The 16247-nt window shown below is 47.2% G+C and overlaps 1 protein-coding gene across 2 annotated transcripts in view; it reads right to left on the bottom strand.

Annotated features, from left to right (window-relative positions):
* Nucleotides 1–16247, bottom strand: part of LOC140484606 (transmembrane protein 150A-like) — a 120950-nt gene that overhangs the window by 18027 nt on the left and 86676 nt on the right. For both annotated transcript variants that reach the window (XM_072583112.1, XM_072583113.1), the window contains one exon: nucleotides 9834–9961. In XM_072583112.1, coding sequence (XP_072439213.1) covers nucleotides 9834–9961 — 128 coding nt within the window. The remainder of the gene's footprint in view (nucleotides 1–9833; nucleotides 9962–16247) is intronic.

The following is a 16247-nucleotide window of genomic DNA, read 5'->3' as shown; positions in this document are numbered from 1 at the left end:
GACACCTGTTGTTGCACCGTTGTTCTATTTATAGACTGAGGGAGCTGAACATTATGTAGCTTACGAGAACTGACCTTACCAGAGGCAGAATTATCCACGATGCAGCGACTGTGCCAAATCAAACAGTCACAACCAAACCTTTATTTGCCTGTATAGGGGATTACAGTGTGCCATCAAACAGGAGGTGCTTGCAAACAGCTCAGTGGGCCCACTCACCACAGACTGACAGCTTGGAAAGGCTCCAGGCTGAATGTGCCAACACACTCACCTCCAATTGGAATCACAAACTGCCCTTTCACTGCTGACTGCCGTCGCCTTTAAGGCTTGTGCCCACCTTGTCTTAGAGCCCAGCTCTTGAAAGGAATCCCTGTGCGTTCAGATCGCTGGGACTTGTAAAAGGCAGAGGCCTGGCCCACAGATGTTTACAGAATTTCTGGGATTAAGTAAATTTTCTGTTGCAAAACTACTATTGCATTAAAGGGGCAATGCCTGTGAAAGGGAGAGCTAGACCCACAGCAAAGTGGTTGGCTCTTAAGGTGGTTAAGAGTTAACGGCACTGCAGTAGGTATGGACTCATATGTAGGTCAGACCAAGTAAGGATGGCAGATTCCCTCCCTAAAGGACATTAGTCAACCAGGTGGGTTTTTACAGAAGTCAATAAAAGTGACCATGAGATTGTGGGCTAGGTGTTAGGAGTCCCATGCTCAGTTCGCCTTCGGTGGAAAGGCACATAAATGGTGATAAGTGACCAGCTCACTACCGTCCAAACCACACTGAGTTTACCTCCAAAAATGTACATTGATTTTGATATCCACCCACCATATGTCAATAAGTAATAATAAATAGTGAAGCGGGGGCAGTGGACCCGTAATCCAGAGAGCCTAACTCATGTTCTGGGGACATGGCCTTAAGACCCACCGTGGCAGATGGTGGGATCTGAATTAATGAAAAACTTGCCTAAATGGTGACCATATTGGTTTTTGGAGGAAGTCACCTGGTTAACTGATGCCCCTTAGGGAAGGAAATCTGCTCATCAGCAGAAAAATACAGCCCTGGGCTGGGGGTGGGGGGCATCTAATTCTTGGCCTGTTGGTTCCAATCAACTTTTCTGCTATTCAGGGCTACAGAGTTGGTGACAACTGCTCCTTTATAAAATTCTGCACTAGATTACAATTTTATTCAATGAATGACAATTCCACCAACTCTGGTAGAATCTGAACCTATCCCCCAGAGCACTGGCCTCTAAACGACTAGTGACATTACCTCACATCACTATCCCCCTCCAACCACACACCGCCCGCCCCCATATTACTTTGACCACAAAGGTTATAATAAAATTAGAACCAAAAGGTTTTTAAATCAATTTCCAGTGCCCATCTGTTCCTCAGTCCATTCTTTTGTCTTGTCATCACCATCGTTATCTCATATTATTTTAAGGCTGTGTTCAACCATAAAATGGAGGAACAGAAGGAGGTCAATTAGCCCATCAAGTCTGCTGCACTATTCATTGAGATCATGGCTGATCTGATCATTCTCAAATCCATTTTCATTTAACATTACATGTATATCTTTGTGCCCTGTACATTTCAGAGAGCAATTTCCCTTTCTCCAGGATTCTGCCATCTAATCGCAACCTAAAACTTCAGAAATTCTACTTTGATGAGCGGATTATTGTGCTTTAGAGGGTTGGTGTTGCAGTCAATGGCCTGTTACACGATAATGCATTGGCCTGGTTACATCACTGGGGCATCAGGTTAAAATGCCTGTGGGGCACACAAAGTTAAAAGTCACACAACACCAGGTTATAGTCCAACAGGTTTATTTGGAAACACTAGCTTTTGGAGTGCTGCTCCTTCATCAGCTACCAGACGAAGGAGCAGTGCTCTGAAAGCTAGTACTTCTAAATAAACCTGTTGGACCATAACCTGGTGTTGTGTGATTTTTAACTTTATTTGCCCCCGTCCAACACCCGCACCTCCACATCATATGGGACAGAGACCTTCTGAAACTGGTGTGTTACTGTCATCGGGTTAATCTTCCTTAACAGACACGGAGATCTGACAGCTGGAACAGTGGTGTGAGGACTCCAGAGCTGACCACTGGCTACATAGCTCAGCTCATTGATAAAGCCTGAGTGGTAGAACCATCAGTAGGACTTAGCATTTTCCCCGGCTGTTCCAGATTACAAAAAGCAACAGTGTCTCACACTTATACAGACTCAATTCAGACGAGTATACCAATGTGCTTCACTGAAGGGAAAGGAAGAAAGAACAAAAAGGAAAATTTAAGGATGGTCCTGTCTCATTTGATTTACTCCAACTGAGAACTTTAACTTTTATACAAGGCCTATACCTTTCAATAACTATTTTAAAACTAATAGAATTATGATCACTGGTCCCAAAGTGCTTCCCCACTAATTTGCCCTGCCTTATTTCCCAACAGAAGGTCAATTTTTGCTCCTTCTCTAGTAGGTTCATCTACATATTGATAAAATAAGTTTTTTTTTTAACACACTGAACAAATCCCTCACCATCCAAGCTCTTAACATGATGGCAGTCCCAGTCTATGTTAATGTTAAAATCCCCTCCTATTGGAACCCTATTATTCTTACACATAATCTGAAATCTCTCTACATATTTGCTCCTCAATTGCCCTCTGACTATCAGGGGGCCTATAGTGCAATCCCACCAAGATCATCATTCCCTTCTTATTTCTGAGAGTACATAAGCTAACATATAGATCATAAAACACATCAGTTATATATCCTACAACCTGGCTCCTTGATCTTTAGTATGTTCTCTTTTAAAGTGATATCACATACTAAGTGGGATTCATTCACTACTGACTGGCAGCACCATCAGCATAAAGAAACACTGCTCAGAGCAACAAAGATTGGGAAATGAAGTCGGGGTTGAAGCATCCACGAACAAACAGAAAAAAGGTATTAAAAGGCACTCAGTGGCTCAGTGGTCAGCACTGCTGCCTCACAGCGCCAGGGACCTGGGTTTGATTCCATCCTCGGGCAACTGTCTGTTTGGAGTTTGCATATTCTCCCCGTGTCTGCGTGGGCTTCCTCCAGGTGCTCTTGTCTCCTCCCACTGTCATAAGGTGTGCAGATGAGGTGGATTGGCCACGCTAAATTGCCCATAGTGTCCAGGGACATACAGGCTAGGTGGGCAAGCTAGGAGAAATACAGGGATAAGGTAAGGGAGTGGGTCTGGGTGGGTTGGTGTGGACTGAATGCCCTGCTTCCACACTGTAGGGATTCTAATAGCATTGTGACCAGGGATCAAGATCAAAAGTTTCAATCTCCAATACAAGTAAGGGAGAAATATCACTTTTTTAAAATTCTGTTCAGATTTTCATCAGTGGAGTGGCTATCTCCCTTAAGGAATAAAAAAAAATTGAGCATGTGTTTCTAGCTGTTCACATCGGCTTGTTGAAACACTGGCCTTTGTGTTCCTGATTATCTTAGACGAAGGGATTTCAGAATCTGTTCAGGTCATGCAGTTGTTTTTGCTGCTCAACTGTCCTATGTTAGTCAGAACATCCTTATCAACAGCATTAAGTAACAAAAAAGTAAAAGACCCTCAAACTGACACAATAATGTTAGGAATATAGAATGGCCATCAATGAATACAATAAGGAATTGAGGGGAAATTTCTTTAGCCAGTGAGAGTTTAGAATGTAGAACTGGTTACTGTGATCATAGAATCCCTACAGTAAGAAAACAGGCCCTTCGGCCCAACAATAGATCAATGGTGAGATAGGTTATTTATATATAATATACAATATATGTATTATAATTTTAATATATATATATATATTAAGTTCACTTAATTTGAGTTTGGATTTGAGCTGCTGGCTAGTTTTTAAGTTTTTGTACCTAGATACTTATACCTAAGATGGCGCTGTGTGTCACAGCATTGAAAGCTTTCCACTGTGCTCCTGTATTTTAGTACTTGAGAGCACATAATAATAAAGTCTAAATCTAAAAAAAAAACTAAATCTAAAATTTTGGTCTGTGTATCTGAAGGGGTTTAATGATTAACATCGATATTTATGTAGCTATGGTGGTTTATTTTTAAAACCACAGTCTGGGAGATATCACCTTGGAACAATTGTGCATTAGGCTTTCAGTTTAGAAGGTTCTGGATATTGTGTAGTTTTTTTTAGCTAAGGGAAAACACCCATAGCTTGGGAAATAAAACTTTTAAGGTTTTCAGTCTGGTAGTTTGCATGAGACTTGAGTGAAGCTGAATGTGTAAAACAGATGTGTGCATAAGTGTGTATCAGTTATTTTGAAAAAAGAATTTTTGTTGCTAAACAGTGCCCATTGTCTTGTGCCAATTTTAAATACTGTGGTTTCTTGGAAAACCATGCCTTCCTCGAGTGCTGTGGCTTTAGATTTAATGAATTTTTGAGGATAGTGATGAATTATTCCAATTCTGCTTCTGTGTGAGTCAGACTACCCATACGTCAACACAAACACAGAATGTTCCTGAAAGGTACAGGTGCCCTAGTCCCCGTGGATTGTGCTCTCACTGGAGAGAGATGACTGGTGGTGGTTTCTCTTGAGGGTCACCACACCTCAGGCAAGGACTGAGGTTGAGAAGTGAAGTCCTTCATGGTTACCTCATGGGAATTGTGCCCAGGCTGTTGGCGTCATGCCGTGTTGCAAAGCAGCCATCCAGCCAACTGGGCCAAGCAACCCTCCAGAGCAGGCTATGACATCCAATAAGGGAAGTTGAGAGAATAAAAAGGTAGCTTCCCAAAATTAAAACGTGGCCCTTGAGCAAATCTCAAGAGAAGCCCTCGAAAAATAAAATGAATAAAATTATTTTGTGCCCTACCTCTGGATTACTAGTCCAGTAACATTACCACTATGTCACCTTTTTATTCTAGTCAAGGTAAATAGTGTTGATGCATTTAAGAGGAAGCTAGCGAAGTATATGAGACAGACAAAATACAAGGATGTCTTGATGAAGTGACCCGGCAAAGACTCGTGGGAAAGCATTACAATTGGCAGGGACCCATTGAGCCAAATGACCCATTTCTGTGCTGTCATTCCAGTGAGATAATTAATATGTTGAATTATAAAGAAAAAGGCATTGGTCTGAAACAGTTGCTTTAAAGAGAACACTGCCTTAAGTTCCTGACCCAGGTTTGTTCCATCTGAAGATCAGATATTCATGAAAAACAGTAAGGTACGTTTAAAGAGAAGGTTTAATGTTGTGGAAGCAATCCAGGCACAGAGTTCACTTCGAAATTAACCTCAGAATCTCAGTGAGGACTAACCACACAAACAGTAAAACCTGTAAAATATTAAATTGAGCCACTTTCTCAAAGGATAGTGATACACTCTGTAATCAAATTCACAGGAATCTAATCCACAGTAAAATATCTTTCTGATTCATAAACTTTGTGTTATTTTCAAAACATTAAACATTAAGTTAACACATGCATCAAGACGAATTTCATATTTGAAGTTAACAATGTGTCTTGAAGCCATAGCACCATCTGTGAAAGATAATCAATGTTTTTGAACTTAGCTGAGCTGTTAAACTAAAAGGAGAACTTTCCGTAATAAGGGAAAAACATTTCCAAGTCTGTCAAACATTGCAGTTTGATTAGTAACAGCACCACATTTTAACATCTGTGGAGGCACTGCCTGTAATCTCATTTCTCTAGAACTAGTTTCTCTCACTGCAGTAAATAAGGAGGTTGGAGGAAGTGATTGGGAAATGCAACACATCATCTGATGCCAGTTCTGGGAAAGAGAGAATGTTGAAGGCTTGTATATGAAATGGACAGACGATTATATGGTCCTTGCCAAAAACCACTGTGCAAGCAATCCCACCCCACATTGATAGGCTGAATGGTCTTATCTTATGTGATGGCTCTACAACTCTACTCTGACAAGATCTTTGCACAATCTTTTTCCCGTTTTAGTGTTGAAGTTGATACTGTCCGTGCCACTGGGAGAAGGTGTCAAAACAGCTGACTAACACTACAAACCCATTTTGTACAGATCTACAACTCTGGGAGTTGAGTTAACATTTGGTCATTGGACTCAGAATTAGAAGGGAGAGGATCTATATCAGGGAGTTAACCGGGCTGAGCAGGTAAGTGACAAAGATTTGGAGTACAGTCTATAGATAGGAGAGATCTGAGAGAACTAATGGCCCTTTTCCTACTTCCATACCTCTTCTGCTGCTGTTACCTACATAGAGACACACATTTGCTCACTGTGGGGGCGACATGGTGGCTCAGTGGTTAGCACTGCTGCCTCACAGCGCCAGGGATTCAGGTTCGATTCCAGCCTCGGGCGACTGTGTGCAGTTTGCGTGTTCTCCCTGTGTCTGCATGGGTTTCCTCGAGGTGCTCCAGTTTCCTCCCACATCACAAAGATGTGTAGGTTAGGGTGGATTGGCCAAACTAAATTGCACATAGTGTTCAGGGATGTGTAGGTTAGGGTGGATTGGCCATGCTAAGTTGTCCATAGTGTTCAGGGATGTGTAGGTTAGGTGAATTGGCCATGGTAAGTTGTCCATAGTGTTCAGGGATGTGTAGGTTAGGTGGATTGGCCATGCTAAGTTGTCCATAGTGTTCAGGGATGTGTAGGTTAGGTGAATTGGCCATGGTAAGTTGTCCATAGTGTTCAGGGATGTGTAGGTTAGGTGGATTGGCCATGCTAAGTTGTCCATAGTGTTCAGGGATGTGTAGGTTAGGGTGGATTGGCCATGCTAAGTTGTCCATAGTGTTCAGGGATGTGTAGGTTAGGTGGATTGGCCATGCTAAGTTGTCCATAGTGTTCAGGGATGTGTAGGTTAGGTGGATTGGCCATGCTAAGTTGTCCATAGTGTTCAGGGATGTGTAGCACAAGTGCATTAGTCAGGGTAAATTTAGAGTAATAAGTTTGGGGAATAGGTCTGGGTGGGATACTCTTCAGAGGGTCAATGTGGACTTGTTGGGCCGAAAGGCCTGTTTCCACACTGGAGGAATTCTTGATTTTTGTTCTGGATGAGAAGCTACCTTTGAGGTTCATGGTGGACGTTCAAACATATCTTGCTATTTGATTCACAAATACCTCCTGAGTGACAAGAGGTTGCAACTTGGGCGGCACAGTCACTCAGTGGTTAGCATTGCTGCCTCACAGCACCAGGGGCCCAGGTTTGATTCCTCGAGTGACTGTCTGTGTGGAGATTGCACGTTCTCCCCGTGTCTGCGTGGGTTTCCTCCAGGTGCTCCGGTTTCCTCCCACAATCCAAAGATGTACGGGTTAGGTGAATTGGCCGTGCTAAGTTGCCCATAGCGTAGGGTGCATTAGTTAGAGGGAAAAGGGGTTTGGGTGGGTTACTCTTTGGAGGGTTGGTGTGGATTTGTTGGGCCGAAGGGTCTGTTTCCACACTGTAGGGAATCTAAAAAAAACTGTTTGTACAGTGCCCCCTGGTCTTGCACCCCTGTCTGTCAGTTGGCAAATGGAGACTGAAATCAGGCTCAAGGAAGGAGCACGGGCCCTTTAACACTGCTACCAGTGTGACATTGGAAAACCACCCCCCTCCCGTGCCAGTAAGTAAAGATTGTTTAAGTGAGGTGTTCAGAGGCTGGCTGTTGTTCTGCTGAAAGCAATGCTCTGATTTACAGCTGGCGGTCTGCCCATCTGAGTGATGTTCTGGCCCAGAAAGTTGGTGTAAACACTGAGCACTTCTGGCCAGTATTTCTCTATCTGCTTCCCTCATAGAAGGTTTAAATCATTTTACAAAATCATACCATCTCAACAGAAGATGGAAGCCATTCATAGTAATATAGGAGTAGACCATTCAGTCTCTTGAGCTTGTTGCATCATTCAACTAGATTACAGCTGGTCTCTATCTCAAGTTCATTTACTCATTGAGGATCAATGTCCCTCCATATCCACACCCACTTGGCTATCTGAGTTCATCCCTCCAGAACGATGCTAACACATCCTCCATTACAGCTTACATTTGTGTTCTTTGAACAATTGCAGGCATTCTGTCTCCATTACTCAGACTGGGAGTTGCTCTGCACATTGGTCAGTCCCTATGCTCCAACTTGGCTCCCTGAACCAAAGTAGATGGTAATAACTTCAGCATAGGGCAGTCACATTCGCAGTCCTTCTACTGGAGACTGTGACTGGTGCCATTTGTAATGGATTCCCTTTGGACACGGGAGTGGACCTTGACTGCCAATTTAGGCAGAAACTGAATGGGGCTCATTCCAATCAACACCATGGGCGATGGACAGTTTCACCAGCAGTAAGTCTTAGAGGGCAGCTAGTGTTTCTCTGGGACAATCACCCTCAGGAATCATGATTAATCCCCTCCATCCCCTATCACTGCCCCTACCAATGACCTATTTTCCTGATTATGACCTTCTGACAATGAGGATTAGCCTCATGGTTGAATATCTATCTCCCTTGTGTCTCAATGATTGAAACTAGATGAATGATTGAAAGTGCTGCCTTATAGGACGCTATGTAATTTGATAATTACCTACTTCCTTTTACCATGTGTAGCTCAATAGCCTACTGGCTTTTCTGGTTACCCATGTGTGTGGGGACTGGACAGCTTTTGCGCTAAATCTGTTCAGCATTTTGGTCCTTTTACCTTTTAACCGTTGTGACACCACTTGTGGAGTATGTGAGTTCTTTATTTTGCCCCTTTGTTCTGCAGTTTTATACTTGACTGCATTAAATTTCAATTGCCTTTCCTTGGTGGACAATGAAGAAAAGTCTATTCATCATCAAGAGACGTTCACTACCCACAGGGCACTGTAGAGTGTCTGAAAATGTCTTCTGTCTCTCAGAGTCAGCACTCTTAGTGTGTGACACCAGTGCCATACTGAGGGAGTGCTGAACTGTCAGAGACGCCAATTTGCAGACGAGACCTTAACTTATTCAATTAGGAGAGGGGCCAGCAACTAAGGGGACATGTATTTAAAGTGACTAATAGGAAAATTAACAGGGAGATGAGAAAAAGCTGTTTTAGCCAGCCGGTCTGGAACTTGCCACCTGAGAAACTACTTGAGATAGAAACCCTCATTGTATCTGAAAGGTCTCTGTATCCGCACCTCAAGTACTGGGTGGTATGGTGACTCAGTGGTTAGCACTGCTGCCTCACAGCACCAGGGTCCCAGGTTCGATTCTAGCCTCAGGCAACTGTCTGTGTGGAGTTTGCACATTCTCCCCATATCTGCGTGGGTTTCCTCCGGGTGGTCTGGTTTCCTCCCATAGTCCAAAGATGTGCAGGTCCGGTGAATTGGCCGTGCTAAATTGCCCACAGTGTTAGGTGCATTAGTTAGAGGGAAATGGGTCTGGGTGGGTTACTCTTCAGAGGGTCGGTGTGGACTGGTTGGACCGAAGGGCCTGTCCCCACACTGTAGGGAATCTAATCTACTGTAAGCTGCAGGGCTAAAGACCAAGTGCCAGAGAGTGGGATCAGGCTGCTTGGCCAAAGCAGACACGATGGGCTAAGTGGCCTCTTTCACTGCCATACACTTTCTACAATTCGCTTACATCATTCTCCTGTCACTTTCTGCTTTGCTTTGTGGGGGATCCTGCTGTGCACAAAGGAGCTGTTATGGCCCTTACGTTCCAAGAAAGGCTACACTTTGAAAACTAACTCATCATTTTGAGATAACTTGGGGATGCAAAAGGTGCCAGTTCTTCCTTACTGTTGCCTCCTTATGTGTAGTTACTGTTGTTACATAGTTATTTGATGCGACTGGGTTAGCACCTATTTAGAATAATAGACGGACAAAGGGGTTGGCAAGACTTATTCCGAAGGCTAGAAGTTTCCTTTATGTTTTACCTGGAAATTTCCCACGACGATGAGGCCTGCAGCACAGATCCAGCAAGTGACCAACGCTGCTGTGTTCAGTAAGGAGTTCTGGTGTCTCTCCATCACCTGAGCGTAACGTAACAAACCCACCAACATCACTGAAACAAAAAGATACGGCCTTACTTCAGCGCTGTCCTTTTATCTGGAACATCTCACATGATGAAGACAAGGAGGAATGAACCAATAAAAATGGACCACAGGGGGATCCATCCATTTAATGCTCCTGATTGGTACCTTTACTCACCTCGCAGTACTTTACCAGGAATTCCCTCCAGAAACGAACATTGTGCAGCTTTCCTCAAGAACTCCTCCTAACATAGAAATCAGGAGCAGGCCATTCAGCCCTTTGAGCCATTCTGGAAGATCACAGCTGTTTTAATGGTGACTCGACTCCCCTTTCCTGACTGCCCTCATACACTTTGACTCTCCGTCAGCCAGGAACCTTAAAAGTATTGAATGGCTCAAACTCCAACTATTCTCTGGGGAAGAGCTTCACAGGTAAAAGATCCTGAGGGGATCTGACTGGGTGAATTTGGAAAGGATGTTTCCCCTCGGACTAGAGGCCAAAGTTTAAAGATTAGTGGTCACCCATTTAAGACAGAGATTGAGAATCTTTGGAATTCCTTCCCGTCAAATGGCAGCAGATGCAGCATCTTTAAACCTTTTTAAGGCTGTGGGCAATAGATTCTTGGTTACCATGGGGATGAAAGATTATTGGGGATGGGCAGAAACGTAGAGTTAAGGTTAAAATCAGATCAGCCACCATCTTATTGAATGACGGAATAGGCTTGAAGGGGTGTGTGACCTCCTCTTATTCCTCTTTCAGACATTTGTACCTTCCTAACCTTCGAGAAAAAACATCAGCGTTTCAAGTCTGATATGACGCTACTTCAGAACTGAAGAGGACGTGTCATATCAGACTCAAAATGTTAACTCTCTCTGTCTGTCTCTCTCTCTCTCTCTCTCCAGATACCTCCAGATCTGCTGGGTTTCTCCAGCACTTTTTGTTTTTATTTCAGACTTGCAGCACCTGCAGCAATTTATTTCTATTTGAGGGGCGAATTCCCATGGGGCTGTCCTCCTGTCAGCAACAAGTCCTGGAGTCTCCATGAGGTTCCTTGCCTTTCGACTGTACAACTCCGTAGGGAGCACGCTCACCTGACTCAAAACATGGAGGGATCCAAATCCCACCTCAGGAGGTGAACACAAAAATCAAAACAGATGCAGCCAGTGCAAAGGTGAGGGCATTCTGCACTGTCGGGTGTGCTTTGATTTCCAGATGAGATTAAATCTGCTTTTCAGGAGGCCGCTAGAAACCAAAGGTACTCCTTCAAAGAGAGTTCTGCACAAAGTTCAGTTCATGACCATGTTGTTGTCTGTGTGAGCTGGTTGTGAGCATATTAGCTGCTGAGTTTCCGACAATGCAAATGTGATGGTACTTCAAACGTATTCCACTGGCCTCAACCAGCTTGAAGGGACAGGTAGCAGTGAGAAAGGAGTTAGAATAATGTATGCTGATTACTTATTGCTTGACGGATACCCATTGTGACATCTGACTGGCAAATTCTTGCAATGGATTTTATGGACGTCGTGCAGTGGATGTGGTGGGTCTTATGGGTGGGGAACGGTGGGAGCGCTGCAGGGGCTGGAGAGCAGTGGGTACAGGAACACTATAGGAGATGGAGAGCAGAGGTTCAGGAACCCTGAGGGAGGAGGGGAGCAGTGGTTTCAGGAACACTGTAGGAGGTGGGGAGCAGTGAGTTCGGGAACACGGTAAGAGGTGGGGAGCGTGGGTACACAAACACTGTAGGAGGTGGGGAGAGGTGCGTACAGGAGCGTACAGGAAAACTACAGGAGGGGGGAGCAGTAAGTACAGGAACACTACAGGAGACAGAGAGCAGTGGTTCAGGAACACTGTAGGAAGTGGGGAGCAGTTGGTACAGAAACACTGTAGGAGATGGGGAGCAGTGGTTCAGGAACACTGCAGGAGACGGGGAGCAGTGGTTCAGGAACACTATAGGAGGTGGGGAGCAGTGGTTCAGGAACACTGTAGGAAGTGAAGAGCAGTGGGAACCAGAACACTGTAGGAGTTGGGGTGCAGTGGTTACAGGAACACTGTAGGAGGTGGAGAGCGGTGGGTACAGGAAATACTGTAGGAGGTGGGGAGCAGTGGGTATAGGAACACAGTAGGAGGTGGGGAGCAGTTGGTACAGAAACACTGTAGGAGGTGGGGAGCAGTCGTTCAGGAACACTGTGGGAAGTGGGGAGCAGTGGGAACTGGAACACTGTAGGAGGCGGGGAGCAATGGGTGCAGGAAAACTGTAGGGGGTGGGGTGCAGTGGGTACAGGAGCACTGTACGGGGTGAGGAGCAGTAGATACAGGAACACTAAGAGATGGGGAGCATTGGGTATAGGAACACTAAGAGGTTGGGGCATTGGGCACAGGAGTACAGTAGGCAGTGGAGAGCAGTGGGTACAGGAAATACTGTAGGGGGGGGAGCAGTGGGTATAGGAACACTGTAGGGGGTGAGGAGCACTGGTTGCAGGAACACTGTAGGAGATGGGGAGCAGAGGGTACCGGAACACTGTAGGAGGTGGGGAGCAGTGAGTACAGGAATACTGTAGGAGGTTGGGAGCAGTGGGAAGAGGAACGCTGTAGGAGGTGGGGAGCAGTGGGTGCAGGAACACTACAGGAGAAGGAGAGCAGTGGTTCAGGTGAATTATAGGAGGTGGGGAGCAGTGGGTACAGGAACACTGTAGGTGGGGGGGAGCAGTGGGAACCAGAACACTGTAGGAGGCGGGGAGCAATGGGTGCAGGAATACTGTAGGAGGTTGGGAGCAGTAGGTACAGGAACACTGTACGGGGTGAGGAGCAGTGTTTACATGAACACTGTAGGAGGTAGGGAGCAGTGGGTACAGAAACACTGCAGAGAGGTGGGGAGCAGTGGGTATAGGAACACTAAGAGATGGGGAGCAGTGGGTACAGGAACACTGTAGGAGGTGAGGAGAGCGGGTAGAGGAACACTCTTGGGGGTGGGGAACAGTGGGTATAGGAACACTGTAGAAGTTGGGGAGCAGTAGGTACAGGAACACTGTACGGGTGAGGAGCAGTGGGTACAGGAACGCTGTAAGTGGTGGAGTGCAGTTGATGCAGGAACACTGCAGAGAGGTGGGGAGCAGTGGGTACAGGAACACTGAGAGATGGGGAGCAGTGGGTACAGGAACACTGTAGGAGGTGAGGAGCAATGGTTACGGGAACACTGTAGGGGGTGGGGAGCAGTGGGTATAGGAACACTGTACGAGGTGGGGTGCAGTGGGTACAGGAACACTGCAGAGGGGTGGGGAGCAGTGGGTACAGGAACACTGTAGGAGGTGGGGAGCAGTGGTTCAGGAACACTGTGGGAGATGGGGAACAGTTGGTACAGAAACACTGTAGGAGGTGGGGAGCAATGGTTCAGGAAGACTGTAGGAAGTGGGGAGCAGTGGGAACCGGAACACTGTAGGAGGCAGGGAGCAATGGGTGCAGGAATACTGTAGGGGGTGGGGTGCAGTGGGTACAGCAACACTGTATGGGGTGAGCATTGTAGGAGGTAAGGTGCATGGAGTACAGGAACACTAAGAGGTGGGGAGCAGTGGGATCAGGAACACTGTAGGAGATGGGGAGCAGTGGGTAGAGGAACACTGTAGGAGGTGGGGTGCAGTGGGTACAGGAACACTGCAGAGGGGTGGGGAGCAGTGGGTATAGGAACAGTAAGAGGTGGGGGGCAGTGGGCACAGGAATACTGTAGGAGTTGGAGAGCAGTGGGTATAGGAAATACTGTAGGAGGTGGGGAGCACTGGGTACAGGAACACTGTAGGAGATGGGAAGCAGAGGGTACAGGAACATTGTAGGAGGTGGGAAACAGTGGGAAGAGGAACACTGTAGGAAATGGGGGGCAGTGGGTGCAGGAACACTGTAGGAGGTTGGGAGCAGTGAGTACAGGAACACTGTAGGAGGTGGGGAGCAGTGGGAACCGGAACACTGTAGGAGGCGGGGAGCAATGGGTGCAGGAACACTGTAGGGGGTGAGGAGCAGTAGGTACAGGAACACTGTACGGGGTGAGGAGCAGTGGTACAGGAACACTGTAGGAGGTGGGGCGCAGTGGGTGCAGGAACACTGCAGAGAGGTGGGGAGCAGTGGGTACAGGAACACTGTAGGAGGTGGGGCGCAGTGGGTGCAGGAACACTGCAGAGAGGTGGGGAGCAGTGGGTACAGGAACACTGTAGGGGTTAGGGAGCAGTGGGTATAGGAACACTGTAGAAGGTGGGGAGCAGTGGGTACAGGAACACTGTAGGAGGTGGGGAGAACTGGGTACAGGAAATACTATAGGAGCACAGACGGAGGTAAAGTGCATTGAGTACAGGAACACTAAGAGGTGGGGAACAGTGGGTTCAAGAACACTGTAGGAGGTGGGGATGCAGTGGGTACAGGAATACTGTAGGAGGTGGGGATGCAGTTGTACAGGAACACCGTAGGAGGTGGGGAGCAATGGGTACAGGAACACTGTAGGAGGTGGGAAGCAGTGGTTCAGGAACACTGTAGGAGGTAGGCACCAGTGGGTTCAGGAACATTGCAGGAAGCAGGGGTACTGTGGGTACAGGAACACTGTAGGAGGTGAGATGCAGTGGGTACCGGAACATTGTAGGAGATGGGGAGCAGTTGGTTGAGGAACACTGTAGGAGGTGGGGAGCAATGGGTGCAGGAACACTGTAGGGGTTGAGGAGCAGTGGGTACAGGAACACTGTACGGGGTGAGGAGCAGTGTGTACAGGAACACTGTAGGAGATGGGGAGCAGTTGGTACAGAAACACTGTAGGAGGTGGGGAGCAATGGCTCAGGAAGACTGTAGGAAGTGGGGTGCAGTGGGTACAGCAACACTGTACGGGGTGAGCATTGTAGGAGGTAAGGTGCATGGAGTACAGGAACACTAAGAGATGGGGAGCAGTGGGTTCAGGAACACTGTAGGAGATGGGGAGCAGTGGGTAGAGGAACACTGTAGGAGGTGGGGTGCAGTGGGTACAGGAAGACTGCAGAGGGGTGGGGAGCAGTGGGTGCAGGAACACTGTAGGGGGTAGGGAGCAGTGCTGCAGGAACACTGTAGAAGGTGGGGAGCAGTCGGTACAGGAACACTGTAGAAGGTGGGGAGCTGTGCGTGCAGGAACACTGTAGAAGGTGGGGAGCAGTGGGTACAGGAAATACTATCGGAGCACAGTAGGAGGTAAAGTGCATTGAGTACAGGAACACTAAGAGGTGGGGAACAGTGGGTTCAAGAACACTGTAGGAGGTGGGGAGCAGTGGGTACAGGAACACTGTAGGAGGTGGGGAGCAGTGGGTACAGGAACACTGTAGAAGGTGGGGAACAGTGGGTTCAAGAACACTGTAGGAGGTGGGGAGCAGTGGGTACAGGAACACTGTAGGAGGTGGGGAGCAGTGGGTACAGGAACACTGTAGGAGGTGGGGATGCAGTGGGTACAGGAACACTGTAGGAGGTGGGGATGCAGTGGGTACAGGAACACTGTAGGAGGTGGGGATGCAGTGGGTACAGGAACACCGTAGGAGGTGGGGAGCAATGGGTACAGGAATACTGTAGGAGGTGGTGAGGACTGGGTATAGCAAATACTATAGGAACTGGGGAGCAGTGGGTATAGAAACACTAGGGGGTGAGGAGCAGTGGGTACCGGAATACTGTAGGAGATGGGGAGCAGAGGGTACAGGAACACTGTAGGAGATGGGGAGCAGTGGGTTCAGGAACACTGTAGGAGGTGGGCACCAGTGGGTTCAGGAACATTGCAGGAAGCAGGGGTACTGTGGGTACAGGAACACTGTAGGAGGTGAGATGCAGTGGGTACAGGAACACTGTAGGAGGTGGGATGCAGTGGGTACAGGAATACTGTAGGAGGTGGTGAGGACTGGGTATAGCAAATACTATAGGAACTGGGGAGCAGTGGGTATAGAAACACTAGGGGGTGAGGAGCAGTGGGTACCGGAATACTGTAGGAGATGGGGAGCAGAGGGTACAGGAACACTGTAGGAGATGGGGAGCAGTGGGTTCAGGAACACTGTAGGAGGTGGGCACCAGTGGGTTCAGGAACATTGCAGGAAGCAGGGGTACTGTGGGAACAGGAACACTATAGGGGATGAGATGCAGTGGGTACAGGAACACTGTAGGAGGTGGGATGCAGTGGGTACCGGAACACTGTAGGAGATGGGGAGCAGTGGGTTGAGGAACACTGTAGGAGGTGGGGAGCAATGGGTGCAGGAACACTGTAGGGGGTGAGGAGCAGTAGGTACAGGAACACTGTACGGGGTGAGGTGCAGTGGGTACAGGAACACTATAGGAGGTGG

The sequence above is a fragment of the Chiloscyllium punctatum genome, chromosome 13 (assembly GCF_047496795.1).
Source record: "Chiloscyllium punctatum isolate Juve2018m chromosome 13, sChiPun1.3, whole genome shotgun sequence".
Lineage (NCBI taxonomy): Eukaryota > Metazoa > Chordata > Chondrichthyes > Orectolobiformes > Hemiscylliidae > Chiloscyllium > Chiloscyllium punctatum.
The sequence above is the reverse complement of the archived record's forward strand: the minus strand, read 5'-3'. Positions and strand labels throughout refer to the sequence as shown.